At 43.2% G+C, this 24,519-nt stretch overlaps 1 protein-coding gene across 1 annotated transcript in view; it reads left to right on the top strand.

Moving 5' to 3' along the window:
* The window catches only part of THSD7B (thrombospondin type 1 domain containing 7B), a 2,969,219-nt gene that overhangs the window by 1,567,684 nt on the left and 1,377,016 nt on the right, over positions 1-24,519 (top strand). The window contains exon 9 of the mRNA XM_069616536.1: positions 23,719-23,953. Coding sequence (XP_069472637.1) covers positions 23,719-23,953 — 235 coding nt within the window. The remainder of the gene's footprint in view (positions 1-23,718; positions 23,954-24,519) is intronic.

Genomic DNA, 24,519 nt, shown 5'->3' with positions numbered 1-24,519 from the left:
AATCCATCCTTTATTGGCAAATGTCTACTGGTGATTGGACAAAAGCAAGCATACTTTGAGAGGTCTAATCCCTTCTGGCAAGCGCCCTTTGCCCTTTCACATTATACCCAGAGTGTTCTGTGCTGAAGGAAGTGAAAGAGATAGGAAGGAAGGAGACATACAGAGAGAACAAAAGATGGTTGAATCTTTCCCAAACTGTACTCTGGTCCCCCTAGGTACCCTAGCCCTGGCCCTGCTGAGGTTCATTGTATCAAATGCCTATTAGTGAGGAACACCCTGTTGACAGGCTAGTCTATTAGTGTAGGGTGGGTACTTTGATTCTTGATTCCCAGGCTAGCTCCTGCTGAGGGCTTCCTGGGCTGGAGAGAGGAGTTACCCAACCTCACAAATGTTCAAACGAGAGGCGCATGTGTTCAGTGTCTTGTCCTTCTGGCTTTTGTAAAAACACACATCACCATCTATGTATTTAGTTCACCGTGAGCGCCCTTCCATTTTTTCCACTAAAAACTTTAATTTGACAAATCAAAACATAATATGAATATTCCTGCCTATATAAGTTTCTCTACGTCCACTTTATCAAAGATAGCTACTCTCTCTTACTCTATAAACATGTCACTTTCTGACAGTGTTCTAGAAATACAATACACACAACCCTTTCATCATGGGCCTATGCCCACAGTGTTGACACATAATTCAGATTAGATGTGGCTTTTAAGACTCATGTTAACCCTCCACAACCATACCACATGTGTTATGCTTGTATGTTCAGATTATCCCGCCACCAGGTTAGGTGTCATAATCATATGGAATCTTTAACAGAGGTGTACACTTAAATGTAACCTCTATGCTGCAGTAACTTGGCTGTCAAAGCAGCTCTCAACTGTAGTAACTGTGACCTCTTAACCTGCTCTGTGACAAGGAAGATTAGGAGCTGTAAAGCAGGAGATTTATGCAGCAGGACACAGGCGTATGTTATGCTTTTGGCATGTACCTCACATAAAGGGGATGTCTGATTAGCAGGCCACCATTTCTGAGATAAATTGACCCACTTTTTTATTATTAATTCATAAAAGTAAAAAAAAAAAGACAGGGCTTCTACACCCTTGCCAGATGACCATTCCTCATAGATGCATGTATCAGAACATACACTAGAGGAGGGTCATGTTTTTCAAATGGTGTGCAATTACATGCGGTCGACTGTTATTATGTATGAATCAATCATGAATGCAGCCACTGTTTGTCATTTTTGAAAAACATGAATTAATCACTCTAAAAGAAATACAATGTTGAACGATTTTAGGGGCTGACCATTTTTGACAGATTTGGAAATTAGATTTTAAAGGAGTTGCCCAAATTGATTAAGTGGTGCATCTGGTATTTGGGCCCCATCTGAATTGTTTCCCAATTGCTATCAAATAGCAAGCTGCAATTATTTTTTTTTATATTTGAATTTAAAGAACTCAAATTATATTTTGTTTTCTAGACATGACTTATAAAGTACACACATCACAGAATTAATGAACATGACATTATTTGAAAAAAATGATATTGGTATATGCTTTGTAAAATGAGCATGAGTGTAGCTGTATTTGCCCCATAATATATGAGAACATACAATTATCAGTGTCCTAATTAGCAAACGATTTCTCATCTCGGTGCTTCTACTGAATTTTAAAGGTTTTGTAACACCCAAACAAATTCAATGAAGGATTTAGTCACCTGCTGTAGTCGTTACACAGCACAGACTTACAGGTTGTTAATCATGATGGGAAAAGGAATATTTGAAATACAAAAGAAAAACTGTTTATTGTCACAAATATCATTGTATTTTACTTCAACTGCATTACTTCATTTATTAAGGTTTTAAAAGTGTGGTTAAATAGGGTTCCCTTCCTTAACCCCCTTCCCATCATTATCAACCTCACACCCTCTATACCTCACAACCCTCAAAACACATATAATAATTTACTTCACTGTTAATTAATGCTGTTAAAGTAAATTGGTTTGGACGTTTATAGAGCAGAAAACACTCCCTTTTGAGGTGTGTATAATTTCTCTGTTCTAATTGGTCAACATATGTGATTGGGCAGCTTTCCAAAAGTGACATCACACTAAACCAACCCCTCCATATTCATTGGTTATATTAATGATGAGGGCAGTCTGATGGGAGTAACTTCCAAACCCAAACCCAGTTTTCATACCATTTGATGTGATGGTATCTTAAACATGTATGCATTAAACAGTTGTTTCCTTCTAAACAATCATATTCCTCACATGCAATCATGTTCATAATTGGTTTACCAGATTGCTTTTACTTAGGCAAATCAAATGATGCAATTTTTCTCTCAAAATGATTTATGGTCATTAGAATGATTTGGTGTGTATATAGTACATATTTGCATACATCATCGTCATCCCAACTGTTGTTGGTACTAATTTATCGACCTCAGAAGGAGGAAAGACTGAGCTGGCCTTGCCAGGATTCAAACCTGTGACCTGCAGATCATACATAGATTGCAGCAGCGAGCATGCAACCCGCTGAGATATCTTACAGGCTATATGGTGGAAGAGTTATACATTTTGCTTTTTAATTGCTAATATGTTTACACAAAATTTTTTCTCCATCTCAAAGTAACAGGCTTGCTGGCACCGCCACTAGGATGTATAAATAACTGGTGCATTCCATTTCAGCACTTAGAGTTCCACATTTGCCTAATTTGCATAATTAACATATATCTAAAACATATATTTTACATCCATCTGATAGAGCATTTGAAGCTGAACACTTTTTTGTTAAGAAAATACTCTAGATTTTAGGAATTGCCAACTGGCAAGGGTGCAAAACCCTACCTTTTTTATTTGTATTGAATAACTGAATGATGCAATTATGCAGCTGTGAGTCCATCTCAGAAAGAGTTATCTGCTGATCAGATTCCCCTTTCGCAAACTCCATGCCAAAAGCATTGTCCGTATCTGTGCCATTATCCAGAGTATTGGCACCTTCTCTACCTGTGGCACCGAGCAGGGCCAGAGGTCACAGTTAGCCATATGACAGCAACAGTGACAGAAACATAATTGCCATACAAGGTCGGCATTTAGGATATGCACCCCTGTACCCAAATGAGAATGATCATAAGTAGCCCATGATGGTGGCAGGATAATCTCTAAAATAAAGCTATGCCTGAAGAATATCATAGACAGCAGGGCTCTGGTCAATGGCAGAAGACTTCTTGATTCTCATATCCCTCTCCTTCCTCCCCCCTCCACTTCCAGAAAGATTCTCCAACCCCTTGCTCAGATTCAGACAGATCCTCTTGGATCCTTTATGGCTGCATTCTAAGGACCACACTGGACTTCCTTTGGGAAAGTTAAACTTACCAAAGCACTCAGCTTGTTGTGAAGAAGGAATCATACACTCCCAAATGAACATTTGGAGTAACCTCTTCTGTGGACCAGGACCTACCACGTTTCACACAAATCTCCTGAGCTGGGATAACAGACCCTGAATTGAACCATCCTATCCTTGAGTCCCCCTTTGTGGGCCTCATAGCAACTGTAGGACCATCCGTCTTATACCACACCAAACCAGTCCCTCCATGTTCAACGCACCTGGAACAAGAAGGAAGTCATTGGTACTGGTTGCTACGCTCTTCACACCACATCAAACTTGCTTGCAATTTTAACCAGTTTGACACAGCATCATGTACCAGCTGAAGCCGGGACCTGAATCGAATCACCTGAGAGTTACATGATGACTCTAACCGGGGTTACAGCCATGGCACAACCCAGCTAGACTTTTGAACTGCTGCCACATCCATCGCACCTTGACAAACCCAAGATCATCAATTTGATGACCATCGCCCACTGACTCGAACTGTCAAAAAAGGCAGTGGCTGTTGCATCCAAACCAGATGATAAAAGGGGTCAGAAAAGTACATTTAAAGAGGGTAAGAACAAAGGTCTGCACCCTTTTGTTTAGAAAGGGCCCCAAAAGCTTGAAAGGGACATTCCAGTCATCTGCATCATCTGCTCATCACAAAGTAGAAGGGAGGGCACACCTAGCACTGGGATCATTTACAGTCCCACCATGACGCCGTGTCCCTGGATCTACTAGGCAGGCAATGATGCCGGAAATGATGTCTGGGTCTACCTTTAAGGGTAAACCCAAACATCCTGTAGTTAGTGCTGCGTAGGACGAGCGAGGAGAAGAAATAGTCTACGTGGGCATCTGAGATGATGAATTTACAATTGTCCAGGGGTTGGCCGAATGCAGTCTGGTATCCCTGAGTGGGAAATGTGCTGGGTCTCTCACCAGGGCCGAAGTTCCTGATAAAACAGAGATCTTTTTGGACCAAATGTTCATTAACAGGAGCAGAGCCCCAGCATTTTGTGATAATGCGGCTAGTATCACTGCTGTCAGGCGACAGTGGGTGCAAGAGAACCAGATCATCTCTTGTCCTCCCAGACTGGTCAGAGGATCTCACACGATGCCCACTTGGCTATTGTGGAGTTCAGTTAGAGGGAGAAACTTCTCCACTCTGCATTTCTGTGAAATATGCCATTCCAGTGCACTGTCTGCTGGGAATCAATACACTTGACGACAAAATCATTGCTACTGTCACACAATCAAGGGCAAAGGAAGCAGCTCAGAAAGCAGCCCTGGCAGCCATCGGTCCAGAAGCTCTTCCATCTCACAGCGACAAAATAACAGATCCACTGGTGCTACCAAGTCTGCATCCAGAGTTCACAGAGACATCTGCTCCTGTCATAGAGGGTCTCACCACCACTGAAGTGCATGCTGTGGCAGCACCCAACTCAGTGACCTCACAGTTACTTACAGGCATAGTACTCGAACCTGATGTGGAGGAAACCATTGTTTCAGACCTCAGGGGTCTCCTCCAGTAACTTGTCCTTAACTGGGGGCCAGAGTCAGGCTTACCTTTGCCAGGCAAAGCATAACAGTCCAACTTTGGCAGATCCGAGTGATCATGCAGAGAAACAGGTCCAGGGGGAAGCCCCTGGGAAGTTCAAGGTGTACTGGGAAAACAGTCTCCTGTGCAGTGTGCCAACAAACTCAGAGGCCCCTTCCTCAGATGCCAGATGGTGTTTGGTGGTCCCTGAGTGCCAAGGGGTTCCTTCTGTGCTTGCCTCATGACAGTCCTTTGACAGGTCATCTCAGAATGACAAAGACAACTGACAGCTGTTTGCCCATTTTTACTTGCCCCAGATGGGGTTGAAGAAAACAGATTAGGTCTGGTCCTGCCACACTTTCCAACCATCTGGCAAGGCAGGCAGTGCCTCTAAGGACCCCATAATTCCACTACCCATGGACCAGCAGCCTTTTGAGATGATAATTATGGTCATTGTGTGTCTTTTGCTTCCTGGAAGCTGCTCGGGAAACAGGTACATTTTGGTTTTAGTCGATCAGGCCACCTGGTACCACGCCCCTGTCCTTCTGAGAAGCATCCAAGCCTCTGTGGTTGCAAAGGATCACATAGGAATATTCTCTCATGTGGGATTCCCTAAAGAAGCCATCTCTGACCGGAGATCATCATATCAGTGTACACTTCATATATGTGGTGTGGGATGAATGGGGAGTAACCTATCGGTTTCTTTCAGCCTTTCACCCCTCAAACTAACAGGCTTGTTGAGCAATTTATCAAGACACTCAAGGACATGATAGGTGGCTTAGAACTAGCCCCTCCTGAGAAAGTGGCATATCATCCTCCCATGTCTCAGTTTCTCCTACTGGGAGGTGCCACAGACCAATGTTGGATTCAGCCCCTTCAAGTTTCTGTTCGGATATCCCTTTAGGGGTCCACCAAGCCTTTTACAGGAAGGATGGGGGGACATCCCTGCACTCCTTCCCACAACACAGTGGACTCTGTGCTTGACCTTCGCTCCAAGATGGCTAAGTACAGGGAACAGAACACTCAGAAACTGAAGGCAAGCCAGAAACGCATGAAGCACTGGGATGTAATAAGGTACCCATGACAGAGTGCATGCTAGTCTGATGGTGTGGATCAAGGAACCAGTCAAGCCCAGTGCCTTGAATGCTAAGTGGACACTGCCTTACATGGTGTTGGAAAGGATCAGTGAGGTTAACTACCTCATTGAGACTAAGACCCAGAGACAGATGTATCAGGTTCCACAACAACTGGCTTCAACTAAATTACAGCTGGGGTTATTTAGTGATTTATCTGGTCAAGGATGATGGGACCAAGGAGGAGACTGAACCCCTTGTTGACTTGTTGCATGCAAATCCCACTGACAAGTCACTTTGGGAGTTCAAATCTCCCCTGATCTCATGGAACAGCAAATGCAGGACTGACAGCGGTAGCAGAATCAGTTTGCAGGTCTGTTCTCACTGACTTCCGGTAAGATCGATTGATGAGTCCATGATAGCAACACCTGAGACAGTAAACCAGTGAAAAATAGGATTTACCGGAAGTCTGACAAGTTCAAAGAAACCTTCAAGGAAGAGGTCTCTGAGATAGTGGCATTGGGGGTTATCAAGCAGGCCCCTAGGCCCTGGTCTAGCCAAGATGTACTGACCCCTAAGAAGTACAGCAGTGGGAAAACCAAGGTCCACTTTTGCCTGGATTATCAGGGGCTCAACTCTGTCATGAAGATAGACAGACCACATCCCTTGAGCAGATGAACTCATAGCTCACTTAGGCACTGCCATGTTCATGAGTTTCTTCAACCTCACAACAGGATACTGGCATGCCAATCTGACCGATCATGCAAGGAAGATGTCTGCATTCTACAAACTGGACTCGCATTATCAGTTTACAGTTATGCACTTTGGATTAAAGAATGCCCCGGCCGCCTTCCAGAGGATTGTGAATCAGGTCCTCACGGGGCTGGAAGACTTCAGCATCACCTATTTGGACAACATGGTGGTAGTCAGCAACAACTTGGAAGACCATATATCACATCCAGACCAGGTGCTTCAAGCCATGCAGAAGGCTGTCTTGACTCTCAAGGCCTCCAAATGCCAAATAGTGCAGGGTACAGTGAATTACTTATGTCACCAAGTATATAGTGGTAAGAAAGCAGCTTCTCCAGGTCCACATCCAGGATATGAAGGATTGAGCCATCCCCACCACCCAGACACAAGTGAGGGCCTTCCTGAGCCTCATGGGTTATTACTGACCTTTTATTAAAGGGTATGTGCCCTTTTCCTTCCCATAAACATGTCACAGCAAAGAAACTGCTGAAGAAGGTCACTTGTACCCCTGCCTTTCAGTCATCTTTCTCGAGCATGAAGGATGACCTGTGCCAGGCCCCAGATATGATGAACCCTGATTATGGACAAGCGCTTATCATCCAGAAGATTGTGAATTTGGCATTGGTGCAGTATTAGCGCAATTTAATTCTGAAGGGTGTAGAGTACAGAGGAAGGAGACTGACACAAAGGTGTCAGAGTGATTGGCAAAAACGTTTATTCTTCTTGACAAAGAAGGAGCAATACCTATCTATCCCCATTTCTTTTAGGGGTTTCCCTGTCTCAACTAAAGAATAAAAAAGATCTGTCAGAAAGGACTGTTTAACTTAAATGTCCACCGTCATGTGTCAAAATTCCTAGTTCTATCCTTCACATATACAGCTAAAGTAGATAAGGCTAAAACTTCGATGGCCCAGGATAATGGCTCCCTTCTACTGGGAATTTGTGATTAAAGTTCACCTTAGGAATTGCAATAGTTCTTGCCAGGAGGAATGACTCCCTTCCCCTGGTTAGCATATTCTCAACACAGCAAAGTTCAAACAATGTTCACCAGGGGGAAGACTCCCTTCCCCCGTTTGGTATATTCTCAACACAGCAACGTTCAAACAATGTTCAACAAGGGGAAATACTTCCTTCCCCTGGTTGGAATGTTCTCAATAGAGCAGAATGTCCTCCAACAAACAAAACAAGTTCAACAATCCTTCTCCTCTTATGTTATTGATGTATCAGGAGGACTGCCTCCCTTCCCCTGAACGAAAGGTTCTTTTAAAATGTTGTAATCAAAGGCCAGGGGGAATGATTCCCTTCCCCTGGTAGGAAGCTTTTTCTTGCTTCTGCCACTTGATATCAGGAGGTTGATTCCCTCCTTCTGATGCTTTTCATTACAATGTGCCAATCACACTAGACCCAGGGGAATGACTCCCGTTCCTTGGACACTCCAGTGTCTCTTCTGTTTAATGCAATGCATAGTTCTAACTGTGGTTGGTCCCAGACACTGGTTCTTCTTCTTGGAGTCGGCAGGCTTGGTAGACTAACGTGCCAAGTACTGAAATGAGGAAGATGACTCATGTCTCTCTCTGGACTTGGGTCCTGGACCCAGGTTTCTCTTCTTGGATTCAGCCTATTTGGTCTACTATCCTGCCAAGTACTGCTACGAGAAAGATGACTAATATTATTCTCTTGATTAGAGTTACTGCGCCTGGTTTCTCTTATTCCTTTAGGGTATGGGTCCCTAACCCTTCCCTGGTGGTCAGTGGAATTCCCACATCGACTGACATGAACAAGAGGAGCTTTCAAGTAGGTCTGACAGACATGAGAGCCAATCTGGGTGTCCCAACAATTAGGCCATTGGTGAATCTTAAATGCCTGCCTCCCTTTTAACCCCATGTCTCCTACAGGTCTTCCATACTTCCCCTTTCCTTCATAGTGATGTCGGTAGGTCACTGCAGCTTCCAGGGACAACAGTTTGCCTCTTTGCTGCTTCGGGATTCTCTCAGCATCTGGAATGACTGTGCGGCTTCCCTCTGTGCAGCTCAGTTCTCTCTGGATCTGGTCTCCCTCTTTGCAGCTCGGCTTCGTTGGGCTATTCTCTGTGTCTGCCTGTCAACGCAGTACTTTCTTGTGAAGTTTGCCTGAATTTAAGACCGCTCCTGCGGCACCCGAGTAGAAAGGCTGAAGCGGCTCTGCAAAGTCCTCCATTCTCATCCTCCTCTGGTCCCCTAAGAGGCTTCAAAACAGGTATCTTCGTCCCTCTTGGTTTTTACACAATGTAACCAATTCCCCATTGTCTCGTTGTATAAGTCATTTTGCTTTGTTGTTGTTTTTTTCTTGATTCCTGTGTGGGGCCACCTTGTACCAGTACTTGTGTAGCAAGTGATCCTTATGTTTCCTACACCCTTCTTTGTCATAGTACTTTCAGGTTCCATATAGTTATCCACCTGATACCAGTACATTGGTCTACTCACTGCAAAGAAGTTAGAAGTGTGGGGGTTGTTGATGGTCCAAGGGCTGCACCCTAGATGAACATACTCATCCCTATATGGGGAGTCCCTCCCCATGAGATCCTCCTGCATTATACCACCCCCGTTGGGTCTATCGGATGGCGGTGAGACCTCATTGACCGCCTGCAAAGGGGCTACCACTCATGGAGAAGTGGCAACATCTAGTGCTTCGTCACAAGGGGGTTGAACAACCTTGTGCATACCTAATTAGGTGCTTGACAAGCGAGAGCGCAACTGGCCCACCATCAAGAAGGAGACATATGGGGTAGTTGGGTGGTACACAAGTTCAAACCTTACATTTTTGGGTCTCACTTCACTGTCCACACAAACCACAGACCTCTGAGGTGGCTTATGGTCATGCAGGGAGAGAACCACAAGATAATCCATTGGGCAATATCGTACAGGGATCAGTCTGAGGAGAAAAGGAATCATCCTGGATAGAAGAAAGATCTGTTCCCTACCACTCCCACAGCACATTCGGAGACACCTCTGCTGAAGATTAGGACCTACCAATCTGCATCAGAATCTAATGAGCTGCTTTTTCAACCATCTTGATACAGAATTCTATGTCAAGACCGGAGGCTCGGATTATGCTTTCTCCAAACTTTACTGTTCAGCAGCAAAGAAAACACAATAATGAAATAAGATACAAAAACTATAAAAACTACAATAACCATGACGTTTTTGAGTTTTGTAGTCCATGTCCATAGGTCCTCAAACTGACCATGTGATTCCAGTAACCAATCAAAAAAAAACAAGTCCTCATATAAAACCTCTTGTCCTCTTTCTATTCCCCCTCTTTCTTTGATGCTCGGCAACGAGTTAAGTACCTTTTCACTTTATTATTCCTGAATGTGTGTGTGACTTGGTGAATGTCGGTTTGATACTTTACTTAACACGCGTGTGTTGTTATCTCATCAGGCGGAGCATATCCGCTACAGTCAGGTGGCTCTCGGGAGTGGCTTCCCCTTTTACTCTTGCTTCTTCTCCCATCTGGAGAATCTTTGTGAGGAGTCCCGTCATATCAAGCATCTTATCCTGGCATGATCGCCAGGATCTATCAAGACCCTTCCTCACATCTTTTGTAAACTTGCTCATTAAAGTTATCATTTTCTCATCTATAACAGGTGTTTCTGCCGCACCTTCAGGGAGGAGTGGTCTGGGGCATTCCACCCTCATCTTGCTTCTAGCCTCTTTGGCTAGCGGCGCTCTCAGACGCTTCTTTAGATAAGCCGTAATTCTTTTGGGTGGCTCCCATTCTGACGATCTGGGATGGATCAGTGCCTCCGGATCGAAATCCTCGTCATCTGCACCATCCTCAACCTCCTCCTTCTTTCTTTTCTTTGACGCCTCATTGCTTTCCTCTCCTGATGAGGATATCGATAACACTTCCTCTTCTTCAGGATATTCCTCCTCCCAATCATTCTCACCCTCATCTGAGGTATAGGAAGATGACTCTCGTCTCCTGCTAGGCACCGTTTTACCCTTTCTCTTCTTTTTACCACCTTTATTCTTGGGTGGGGAGCCCGGGGAGGTGTGGGCTTCTTCCGCCCTACGGGCTGCTTTACTGCCCCCTTTGGATTTCATCCGTGCCTTAAGGCCCTTGACCTCCTCCAGGCCCGGAGAGAATCGGAGCAAGTCCTCCATCAATGCTATTTACTGAGGATTATGTCCCAATGAAGCCCCCAGGGCTTTCTGAAGGACATCGGTCATGTCTGAGTGGCTCCTCTTTTGGCTAACACTAGCCTTCCCTTCATCACTGGCACAGTGAGTAAAAGCAGTGGCTGCAAACTCTCAAGTGGTTAATAACCACTGAACAGGTTATCATGTCTGTTCTTGCGAGAGAGGGGCGCCCGCTACCTTTGTAAAACTATTTGTTAAGGAACCTGGGATTGGTAACCCTAGGTCTCCTGGGGGCAACCAGACGTGGTCTCCCTCTCACTGTGCTTAGAGAGGCATCAGCTTCACCTCACTGATGATCCCCAACAAGGGTGAAACACGTGTATGGGGTTGCTGGTGGTACTCTCGTTCAGATTGGAATTGCCATTGTATTTCGGTGCTGGACTGCCCCTGGGCAGGACAAAGACTGATATGCAAATGGATATTTCCCATCTGTGAAAGGCACAGTGAGTAAAAGCAGTGGCTGCGAACTCTCAAGTGGTTAATAACCACTGAACAGGTTATCATGTCTGTTCTTGCGAGAGAGGGGCGCCCGCTACCTTTGTAAAACTATTTGTTAAGGAACCTGGGATTGGTAACCCTAGGTCTCCTGGGGGCAACCAGACGTGGTCTCCCTCTCACTGTGCTTAGAGAGGCATCAGCTTCACCTCACTGATGATCCCCAACAAGGGTGAAACACGTGTATGGGGTTGCTGGTGGCACTCTCGTTCAGATTGGAATTGCCATTGTATTTCGGTGCTGGACTGCCCCTGGGCAGGACAAAGACTGATATGCAAATGGATATTTCCCATCTGTGAAAGGCACAGTGAGTAAAAGCAGTGGCTGCGAACTCTCAAGTGGTTAATAACCACTGAACAGGTTATCATGTCTGTTCTTGCGAGAGAGGGGCGCCCGCTACCTTTGTAAAATGATATTTAAATGCTGCTGTGGGCAAAAATAACAGACTTACTCTCGTCTTGCTTTTTCATGCTGGGCACCAATTTCCCAGACAGTTTGTTAGCCTTGGACAGTTCATCATGTCCTCCCTCATGGCACACAATGTAGAGCCAATAATATCTTATCCTCTGCATCACACACTAAAAGAAGTAGATAACCAAATCAAGCTGTCGTCAACCTCTATTTCTGCTTTGAATTCTGTTTCATTATACAACAACATTCGAGATGCAATTAAAGCTCATACACTTATCCTGAGTAAGTTTAACTTGAAAATGGATATTTTAAGCAGTTGGACAGAAAATGGTGGATAAGTGTATAGGGACAGACCAAAATAAACTACTGCCTGAAATAATGGTTGACAATGGTGTACATGGTAGCAATTTGCTTAAAAGTCGTGTTGGGAATGATTATGAACATTCTTTAAAAATACATTTTGTAAGTTAAATAAGGGCCTAAAAAAATCAGGAAATATGGATCCAGAAAATTCTGTTGGAACCTGTACTTTCAATGAGATGAAGCACAGTGCTCTCATGCCCCCCATGTAATAAAAGAGGCCATTGGCGAGAACACTACACAGACATCGACTAGGGCTATTGAGAGTCTTTTGATTTCAGGATGCTCCTCCTTTCCAAATGAGCCGGTTACTCAAATATCCAATCCTATCAAAGAAATCATTGATTTGGTGTGCACTTTGGAAGAAGATCGACAAGCTTGGCTGAATTTGAATATGAAAACTAATATGTTGTATATAGCCTGTGCACACTTGAGACGATAACAGTGCCCTCACTACCCCCTAAAGAGCATAAGCACATCCAGGATGAATTTGTTTTTAGAGCTATACAAACTGATTAATTATGTGGAAACTATGAGGACCTAACACAATGGACAGGTACAGATGTTGGAAACACTGTGAATAAAGACCCAGTTGTGCTGTATACAGTCGAGGATTCCATAGTGAATGGTGATGCTACTGCATCATTTGCACAGTGTAATGTTGACTCATGGTGCTCGATCACCCAAACTAATACTGTACGATGGGCACCCATATGAAATATAAAAAGAAAACATGATCAATTGTATGAAAGATGATAGCCAAGAGTTTAGATGTCCTGGCAAAAACACAAAAATAATGAATGGCTGAAGAGTCTGCAGTGCAGGGTTCTTCAAAAATATGTGAAAATACGACCGGTGATGAGGAGCAGGAATGTTAGATGTGTCTCTTTGGTCCACATAATAATGCCAAAAATTTTTCAACTAACAATAAAGATCATCGACCATCACAGGTCTTCCCCCGTTTGTCAGAAAGGCAGATTTAAAAAAAAGTAGTAGACCATAAGAGCATGCCTGAGTGTTGTTGAAAGGTGCATCTTTTTTTAATCAAATTTCAAATTGAACTCTGAAGTGCTTTTTTTGCATAAACCGGTTATTCTGAAGCTGGTCCATGAAGTATTAGGGTCAAAGAGTATTTCTTCAAACAACATTGATTATATCAACATTACCGATGCTGCCAGTACTAAAACGGTTGAAGTGGTGTTTTGTTCCAGATTCATTGCCAAATCCATTCTAGTAGCATATGAGGAAATTGGTAAATACGGTATAATGATTTGCCAAGTGTCAAAGGAGGAAATTGAAGAGTCTAATCCTAATATGCATACTTAGCATAAATGTGCAGAGATGGGAGACAATGATGATCATGTGGGTTGGGCCTGGTTGGTAGTGTTCATAAAACAGGAAGCTGCTATGTTCACTGAAAATGATCCACCTTTCTGATGTATAAGGAGACCCAGATTTGAGACTGAAATATGAGAGGGTATAATAGCTTTCTACAGAGTGAATCGTTTAGGCTGATCTTTGAGGAAAAGGGTATTGTTCTCCTACAGGAGACCTGGCTTAAACATCACATCTGGGTTGATGGCTTTGCAGTTGTACATCAGATGGCAAATGGCCAGACTCCAGATAGACCTTCAGCTGGCCTTCTTATCGTCACTAAGAACTCAAAAATTAGAAATTCGAGCCTTAGATCTGAGTGTGTTCCTGGAATCTTGGCTGTAGAAATAGAGGTTGGCACCCAGAGAGTAAATATTACCATCCTAATTATTGAACTGTATTGGAAATTGGTAATTTGCTCAGTTGATGAATTCATTGGAATACTCACAGGAATCATGGGTGACTGGTTGACTGACCATAAAACAAATGTGATTATTGCAGGGGACTTAAACTCCAATTGCTTAAAACATTTCTTAAAAAAATAAAATTAGTAACAGCAATGACCGTAAAAGGCGAGTTTGTTCTTCCGATTCGGGTGTATTGAGGACAAATGACAATATAGAGGGTGATTTCAATGGCAAGGTAACATGGCCAAGTGGTATGAAATCATCTGTAATTGATTATATATATGTGTCTAGATCCACAAATAATGCATGCTTCCCTTTTGAAATTCAAGATACTCAGGCAAGCGATTATAATAAAATGATTGCAAACTGCATTTGAGAACTGAATTTAATCTATCTTGATAGCACACCAGTTTGTTTGTCACCAGTGTTGGCAATCGTATCAGAACATTTAGAAACTGAGGTTCTATTCTTACATGGGAACTGAAAGACTTTATTCAAGAGAGCGCTATTGAGGTCCTTGAACAGGTCTGCTCCAGTCATGGGTCATTTGTGTGAGTTAATGTACCATCTCATCATCATAAATTTGATAAAGCTGTCTGAGTTATAAAAAAAAAGAGGATATATAGACAACAGCTGCATCAATTAAGGTAAAGCAGTTTGGATGAAAAGACCTATGACATTAATAAAAACCAATTGAGGAGATTGAATAAAAATGGTTATGCTTGTGTAAATTTGCAATAATCCGGTCTGACAGTGAGAAAATGCTGCATACGTTAATATCAAATTATTCACACAATGTTGTGATTCTGGTTAATGCGGTCAATCGTCCACAGATTATGTTCAAATTGAATGCAGTGAGTGAACGCTCATAGCGAGCTCATTGGCAAAGGATGAATGGTAGTATTGTGGGAGGTACGATGTCTACTTATTCTGGTCCTTAGGAAATTCCTTTTGTAAAAGAGGATGTTGAGCGTTTTATCACACAATCATCTAATTCCGTGGTGGCTGGTCCTAATGGTCTTACTAACATGATTATAAAATATTAATAAGGAATTGTGGCCTATCTTGCGGTCTTTACTTTTTTAAGGATATTCTTGTTACTAGAACATGGAAACTATCAATTAGTATACCCATATTCAAGAGCGCCAATCGGTCGGATCCGACAAACTATCGACTGATAGCCCTTTCCGATGTGGATAGCAAGATCTTTTCTGCATTCATCTTAGAGAGACTTGAGGCCTGGATAACAAAGAATCATATCATGAAAAGGCCCAGACAGGATTCAGGAGAGGAATGGGAAGAAATCTGAATGGGATCATCTTAACTCCACTAAGGGATCAAGTTTGACCCACAAAGAGCGCTTCCCTTCATAAAGCACTGGTGGACTTCTCCAAGGCCTTTGACAAAGTCAACCTGGACAAGTTATGGTCCAAATTAAGCAATTGGGGTATTCCGGCGGCACTTCTGACCATATTGCAATATATCCATGATTACACTTGAGTCCAAATTCACCTTGATGACGAAGAACACTTGACCAAAGAGATAAAGGTAACAAGAGGTCTGAGAAAGGGATGAATTTTTGCCCCCTGTCTTTGTAATTTATATCTCGCAGACCTGGACAAAGTATTTGAAAAGGCTGCTTTCATCCCTCCTATATTGGGAAATAATAGCATATATTGGATGGCTTACACTGATGATTTCATCCTATTAGGTTTGACCCCTATTGATCTACAAAGATTATTAACCTCTGTGGGGGATTATGCCAATTGTAGTGAATTAATTGTTAACCAAAAAAGTAAAATGTCCTGCACCTCACCCAGAATGCAAAAAAAAGGTGTGGTTTTAAGTAGTCCATAGAGGACATTCCGATTTCCTTAGTGAATGAGGTTACATATGATGGTTTTCAAATATTGGCAAATTCCAGAGCACAGACTATTATCGATACATTTGAGAGTAAGGCTGATTCATTGGTACATAAGATGAAAACAATTCTGGGTAAATATTGCAAATTCTCATCAAAACCACTTATGCAATTTAATATAGGAAAGGTAGCCCCAACACTTTTGTTCAGCTCACAAGTGGAACCAGTTTGTTATGAGGCAGATGGGGTGCAAGTACATCTAGGTCATCTGGCCTAAGCCCTGCTCTCCTGGTGCCTTCCTGCCTGCCGCTCTTTTTCACCACTTAACAAGCCCCGCCTAACTGGTGCCTTCCTGCTTGCCGCTCTTTTTTCACCACTTAGCAAGCCCCGCCCACCTGTTGCCTTCCTGCTTGCCGCTCTTTTTCCCTACTTAAGGAGCCCTCCAGCCTCTTTCCCTTTGCAGATGGGGAGCAGGTGCAAGTAGAGCTAGGTCACCTGGCCTAAGCCCCATCCACCTGATGCCTTCCTGCCTGCTGCTCTTTTTCACCACTTAGCAAGCCCCTCCCACCTGGTGCCTTCCTGCTTGCCACTCTTTTTCCCTACTTAAGGAGCCCTCCAGCCTCTTTTCCTTTGCAGATGGGGCGCAGGTGCAAGTGCATCTAGGTCACCTGGCCTAAGCCCCACCCACCTGGTGCCTTCCTGCCTGCCGCTCTTTTTCACCACTTAGCAAGCCCCACCCACCTGGTGCCTTCCTGCTTGCCACTCCCTTTCCCTACTTATGGAGCCCTCCAGTCTCTTTTCCTTTGCAGATGGGGAGCAGGTGCATGTAGATCTAGGTCACCTGGCCTACTCCTTGCCCACCTGGTACCTTCCTGCCTGCTGCTCTTTTTCACCACTTAGCAAGCCCCACCCACCTTGTGCCTTCCTGCTTGCTGCTCTTTTTCCCCTACTTAAGGAACCCTCCAGCCTCTTTTCCTTTGCAGATGGGGAGCAAGTGCAAGCGGATCTAGGTCACCTGGCCTAAGCCCTGCCCACCTGGTGCCTTCCTGCCTGCCGTTCTTTTTCACCACTTAGCAAGCCATGCCCACCTGGTGCCTTCCTGCTTGATGCTCTTTTTCACCATTTAGCAAGCCCAGCCCACCTGGTGCCTTCCTGCTTGATGCTCTTTTTCACCGTTTAGCAAGCCCAGCCCACCTGGTGCCTTCCTGCTTGCCGCTCTTTTTCACCACTTAGCAAGCCCCACCCACCTGGTGCCTTCCTGCTTGCTGCTCTTTTTCCCCTACTTAAGGAACCCTCCAGCCTCTTTTCCTTTGCAGATGGGGAGCAGGTGCAAGCGGATCTAGGTCACCTGGCCTAAGCCCTGCCCACCTGGTGCCTTCCTGCCTGCCGTTCTTTTTCACCACTTAGCAAGCCACGCCCACCTGGTGCCTTCCTGCTTGATGCTCTTTTTCACCATTTAGCAAGCCCAGCCCACCTGGTGCCTTCCTGCTTGCCGCTCTTTTTCACCACTTAGCAAGCCCCACCCACCTGGTGCCTTCCGGCTTGCCGCTCTTTTTCCCTATTTAAATTTAATATGTTTTAACTCTATATGATATCAAATGTATTTGTTCTCTCATTATATGTATTGTTTTAGAAAATTTGAAAGATCAGATTATGATCAAAGCAAATAAGAAAAACAATAGCCCAATACTATCTTTAGAATGCAATCAATAATATAATAATATAAATATTTTCCCAAGCATGTAGGCACCCATGAGAGCATCCAATGGTACAAGTCATCATCTGCTACTTTACAACTCTCCTTCTCCATAGTAGTGTGTTACATGTGCATGGACGATATGGCATCTGTCAAATCTGCCATTATCTTCATCATTTTCTGGTTTGATTGTGAAACAACTGGCCCCTATTTTTGCACCGACCTCTCCTTCTATAGCGGTAAGGAGGTCCAACAGATACCTATTCTAGGGAGCATTCAGTCTGACCTCCCGTTTTTCTTCCTTAATGGCATTCAGACCTTTCTCTTTGGCATTCACTTGCTGCAATAACTCCCACCTAATTATGAGAAGCCACTTTGAATTTGCCGCCACTTGTATGCCAGGGCCAGCAGGAATGTAAGAAAAACAGCTGCTTTGCTGCACAGCATGTGTTTGGTCGGGATTGCTGCTAATTATTCAGCTGATGTTTGAGAGAAATAATGTTCCCTTTTGCAGCCCTCAACATCTAGGAGCTCTCTTATTAATGGCCACATACACTGCTGCTGGATGTTCTTTTATTGACACACCATGGCTATGAGGCACCACAAGTACCAGTGAGTGCAGGGTAGTAAGAGAAAAAAATATCATTCTAATCATGTATGGTCTTGTGGCACATGACCAATAATGGTCCATCAACACTGCGGTGCCCAGTCGCATACCTGACAGGTCCATGGTACATTTGAACCCTGTGTTATTCCCTATATGTACCATTCCATTGTATCTGAAACACAAGGAAGGGCATACACATCTTTTAATGTGCATGGCTTCTGATTTCATAGCCAACAAGGAGAGCAACCTTGCACATTTCCTCCATTTAGCTTGGCACATGTCATTAAGAAATGCGAGTGTTTCTTTGGCCAGTCCAACCCTCACCGCTGTACTACATCCCAGTATACATTCTATCCGCCCAGCTCTTGTAAACACTTGTCCAATTATGTGTAAATGTGCACATGTCCAGCACCACGGTAACACTGCTCCTGTGGCATTCATGTATTTTTTAACAACTTCTATGTTACTTCACCTCTATGTAGACCTTGCAGTGTATATAATGCATGGTGATATTCTTTGACCCCAATCTTTCCTCCAGTCCAACAGATACCTATTCTAGGGAGCATTCAGTCTGACCTCCAGTTTTTCTTCCTTAATGGCATTCAGACCTTTCTCTTTGGCATTAACTCCCACCTAATTATGAGAAGCCACTTTGAATTTGCCGCCACTTGTATGCCAGGGCCAGCAGGAATGTAAGAAATACAGCTGCTTTGCTGCACAGCATGTGTTTGGTCGGGATTGCTGCTAATTAAACACTTGTCCAATTATGTGTAAATGTGCACATATCCAGCACCATGGTAACACTGCTCCTGTGGCATTCATGTATTTTTTAACAACTTCTATAGGTTACTTCACCTCTATGTAGACCTTGCAGTGTATATAATGCATGGCGATATTCTTTGACCCCAATCTTTCAGCCATTCTTTTTTCTTTAATGAAATCATTGTTAAAAGGAGAGTCATCTCTTTCTACCCATTTAGCATAGGCCCAATGTCCCTGAATTAGTACCCCTTGTCTTGCAAAATGCGAGAAGAACTAGGTAGCGTTATATGTGTGTTGTTAATTCTTGCACTACAAACTGCCTGGGGGCACCATGGCATGAGGAATGAGAAAGAAAACATAGAAACTCTAATTTGATCTCTCCCTACCCACTGCTTGCATGTGGCAGTACCGCATATTATCAGTTTCTGAATGAAAACCTTCAGACCTATTTCTTAATGATAATTATTTGTTTAATATTTCTCTTTTCTCTGTTATACTACTTTTTACTACTCCACATATTTCTATTACGTCCATTTCTATAATATTTCTCCTATATTCAACACAAATGAAAGAGAGAACAGAAAATTGACTACACTCATTACTTTACATACTAGTTTACTCATTGCTAAGTGACGACTCATATATAGTGAAAAAATGAGTGTTGTGGTGTGGGAAGTGTGCTCTAAAAGTGGCTGTAAGTCCATGACTGCCACTTTTCCTGCACCACAAAACAACAGGTTTGCTGGTGGGGATTACATGATTTACCTCCAGCAAAGAGCTGAAGGTAAATAAGGCCTCCACCTGGACCAAACAGCCAGTATTTACAGCACCAGTATTATCGGTGTTGGAAGTACCAACAATTCCTCACATGGAGGCCTATGGCACTCCATGGAATAGGAAATGACTGGCGTTGCCGGCACCTGAAATATCCCCGAATTACTGGGATATCAGGCACCAGTAACAGTAGGTCTGTTTCCTGGTATCCCACCGGAATTACCAGCGGGATACCGGGAAATTCATAATGATCCCGAAAGAGTCTGTGTTGGTCACTGGAGGTAGAGAATTACATAGCGTAATGTTAAATATGGATCCTCTTCCTCTTCTGCTTCCTCAATATCGTTGGACATGGGGGTGCTGCTGTTGCTCTTCTTGATGTCTCCTAGGTGGAGCCATCCCTTGCAGCCACACATATTCACAGCTGATTCAGTGGGCCACTGCGCAATGTGCGGTCCTGTACAATGTGGCAAACTCCACTTGCGCACAAAATTGCACCGGTAGACAGTGTCGCCTGGGTACAGCTGGTAAGGTGGTGGTATCCATGCGGTTGTGTCCATAATCCCCTCTCTCTGTTGCTGGTCATGGCCTGTGCCCCCCTGTCGGAGATTTACCTGCTGAGAAATAAACTTCAAGGCAAACTATTCCAGCTTTCTAATTTTATATGTCCTTTCTCGTTTGGGGAATGCCATTGGAATGACCTTGCGCTTCACTGGTCTTATCTGTACCATTACAGTGTCACTGATTGACCCTTCCCAATGGCGAAAGCCTGACTCAACCTGACCAACTAAATCATTTATCTCTGCTCTTTTATGCTCAGCAAACTGGACTATTGCATGGACCTACATCTCAGAATACAACTGTGCTGTTTTGCCCACATCAATAAACCTGTTCACTCCGCAACATGCACATTTTTAATTTACCCAGATTCTTCCCCTCCTCTACATATATTCATCATGCTGTATGGATCCCCATGCAATATAGCTCTTTTTATATTCCTGCTCCTTGTGTATGAAGCCAGCCATGCTCGTTCCACGAACTCCCTTGCTGAATGCAATTCACTATACTCTCCCTCTCTGACTCTCCATTCCTCCTTTCTTGACCTGTCAGTCTCCAAATCCCTGCACTCTCATTCACATTTGCTCCGTTTCCCTACATGTCCAACTACACTGGAATGCTCTGCCTCTGTCCATGAAATCCATCTCTTCTGTATAACACTTCAAAACAAAGCTCAACCACTACTTTTTAGCAATGGAAGGAGCTCCCCAACCCCTCCCCCCTCTTATCCAAACTAACCACTCAGCACACCTCTCCTGCATTCCGCTGTGATGTAAACGTACCTTACACTATGGGCCTCATTACAAGTTTGCCGGTCTAGGAACTGGGGTACCGGTAACCTTGCCGGCACCGTAGTTCCCAGACCGGCAAACTACGAGGTCTGCTTGTGGGTGCCATTACGGCACCAGAGTAGAGCATGTCGGATGCACCAGCACCATTCTGATTGGTTGTGGTGCATCCAACCTCCCACTTACCGGCGAGGCTACTGTCAAACTTGTAATGAGGCCCTATGTCTTACTCTTTTCTCTGTTATTGCCTATTTTATCTTGCAATTCTGTTATTAATGACAATTCGTTCTTAAGTAAATACAAAATACACTTACAAATAGAGGCCTGCACTACCTTGATATAGCTTAATGTACTGGACCCAAACTCCCACAATTCCTGGACACAGCCTCATTCTTCCTAAGATAACATGGCCCAATGAGTGTTAATTTGATCAAACCCAAGGTTTAAACTCTGAAAGAGGTTATGCAAGGTTTACAATAAAACATGATACATGTTTCACCTGTCATGGAGATAAAGACTGCAATGTCCAGGCAAAAGGAAGTCTAAGACATGCATAACTGTGCAATAATCGTGACAGTATAAATCAGTTCTATTCAAAACATGATGTCATTAGAGAGCAGAATAAGGTGTCAATGTTAAAGGGCAAAGAAATAACTTCTGAAAAGGGCCATATATCTTTGGAAGCCCAAGTTTCCTTGGTTATGAACAAGCAAACGCCAAGTAACATCAGAGTGTTTGCCCAGTGGTTTAGTATACTTTCACACCTCTAATGTCGGACATCATTCTTGGTGAAAATGAAGAACATACAAGATTTATTAATCAACTTTGTATTTGCTCCCAGTCACACCATTAATATTGTGGGATTCCCTAGTAGCAGGCTTTGCTGTACAGGTAGTCGGGTGTAGCAAACACATTGCTGATTTTGCTCAATGAATGGGAAATATGTTCTACTTTATGCACATATATTTTACAATAATGTGTGTTTGCTCTGAAACCTGCATCACAAACCCCTTAAGAAGGAATATGTGTGGTCGGATATCACGAAGCTCTCAACATCTAGTAATTTGTGTAAATTGTTGTGACTTGAATCCCATTAAACACTAGCAATATATCGCTACCTCTGCTTAACAGTGTCTGCTTTTAAAATAACTAGGTTGAGGACTGCAGACGACCTTGACCAAACACTTCAGAAGATGTAACCATGTGTGCTCTCTGAGCAGGTGTGAAAGGTGCAGTCTACAGGAATTCAAAGTGCTACAGACAAAGCATTCAATGGGGCATTCTGAATAGAGTGGCCGTCTTTCCCCTGTGTCACACAGGTAATGGTATTCACATCAATACCGACTTCCTTTCCTTAATTGGCAAAACCTGGTACATCAAGCAACTAACTATACGAGGATATCACATGATAACAATGCCAAAAGCTCCTCATAGTCTTTCAACAAGTTAGCCACCTTATGGGTCCTTCTGGCCTTGGGAAAAGTGTTGGAACTAAGACAACCAGGTGATTCAGTTAGCATCCTGCCTGCTACTTTTATTAAACAATGGATTTTCTGGATCGGTGGAATTGTCGAACCCTTCAGGTAATCCATAAATCATGCTCCTGTCGTGGAGTGTATCATTTTGAAATGAGAAAGATATAACACTATTTTGCAAAAAGCTCCCAACCAGCATACCTTCATAATGTATTAATTTCTACACTTGGATACGTAGAAACAAAGTGTGGCGTTATAGTCTCTGAATACTCTTTTTTCCCCTTTTCCAGTTTCTCAAAACAATATCTGCCTCCTGCTTCATTAAACCAATAGCATTGATCTGGTTTGCCAGGAAAAGCATGAGATATACGTTCAAATAGAACAGAGGAGAACGCTCCTACAGTATTAATTACATACACAATTATCTGAATTCTGCAGTTCTCGATTAACAAAAACATTCTGGCACAGATTGCAATTGCCTTTACAAATATTAACTATGTCATAGCCCCATACTTATCATTGAGATAGATATAATTTCCTACTTCTTTGTACAATTCTCTAGCTTTGTCCCCAAGATATGGGTCATTTCTACTGTAATTGTCACAATGTAAGTAATTCCTAGCATTTCAGATACATCTCCTAGGTATCTTAAGGGCAAGGTATTTCAATATTCACCATGGGAAATTAAGATCATAGGTTAGCACTGAAACCAAATTTAGGGAGATGCTGTGGATCTGTTTTCCTGGGATTTTTTCAGATCTATTTGACTGGTGGAAACACAGGAGAGAACAGGTTAAAGGTGTAAGGTTAAAAACAAAGAGAGCCACACTTCTACTGAACTAATATCTAAGCTGGGCTTTTCAACACAGTTAACAGGTGTCATGGATCGCTTTTAGTTGATTTTGGCAGTTACCAAATAAGTAAGTTAGCCAATTGACTTGGCATGGGTAACTGCCAGGCAAAGTGATTGCACTTAAATGATATTCTGGTTACATTGAATCATGTACAGCCTGTCCCTTGCACTATAGGCTACAAGTTTAAAACAGTTGTTGATATCTGAATTAGGGTTGCTCAAACTAGATAGTGTAAACTTTGATCCACCCAAAACATTGAAACATCACATGAGCTTGTATTGCAATATGTCATGAAATATGGAACACTTCAGAGATAATGCCTATGTGGCTGTGTAATGTACAAGATTGTCAATAAAATTCATATTTTCGGATTGTTATGCAGGTGGAAAGCCATGTCCGTCTCCTCAGGCCCTTCAAGAATATCGACTCTGCAATGATCGTTCGTGCACATCGTTTCACTGGGAAACGTCCCCTTGGGGACCTTGTTCTGAAGATGCCCTGGTGACTATTCTCAATGCTACAATAAACCAGAGTGGAGCAGCTACTTGTGGAGTTGGAACTCAAAGCAGGAAGGTCTTCTGCAAGAAAAATAATGCGGGTCCAGTGACTACCAAAAGGTAATTCAAACAAAGTGTATATCTGTGTTTTCTATACTTGGTTCAAAAGCTGAAGTCACATTTTGGCATCAGGAAAATGATTTAATGAAGTCAGCAGAGACTTTGCTATTTGATGTAAAAGGGAAGCACCAAGAAACTTCAGCTGTACGGTTTTTACTTATGGATTGGTGCAAGACTGTGTGAAAGTTGTCCACCACAAGAAAAGTTCACAAATTTAAAAATACATAATGAGGTGGGTAATGCAAGAACACATTTGGTCCCAGATAAAAATGTAATGATAGACGCAGTGTATACTGTGTTTGTGACGCTGGATAAAATAAAAATTACACGGCCTGCGGTAGCGGCCGTGTAGTTATGGTTAAGTTGCTCAACTCATAGGAAGAGCTCCCCCTTGGACGAATCCTTACCAAACTTTTCAGAAAAAGTATATGGCCCTCTCTGTCTGATGTTTATTGGCAAGATTGCTGATGTTTTGTTAAGGTGGGACAAAGTTATAGTGGCGTCCCACATTTTTATTTTCTCTATAGACATAATGGAAAAGAATTTTGCTCATGCCTACATGCCGC

This window comes from Ambystoma mexicanum, chromosome 9 (assembly GCF_040938575.1).
Source record: "Ambystoma mexicanum isolate Mex_15411 chromosome 9, UKY_AmexF1_1, whole genome shotgun sequence".
Taxonomy (NCBI): Eukaryota; Metazoa; Chordata; class Amphibia; order Caudata; family Ambystomatidae; genus Ambystoma; species Ambystoma mexicanum.
Note: the sequence above shows the minus strand (reverse complement) of the source record. Positions and strands in the feature narration are given on the sequence as shown.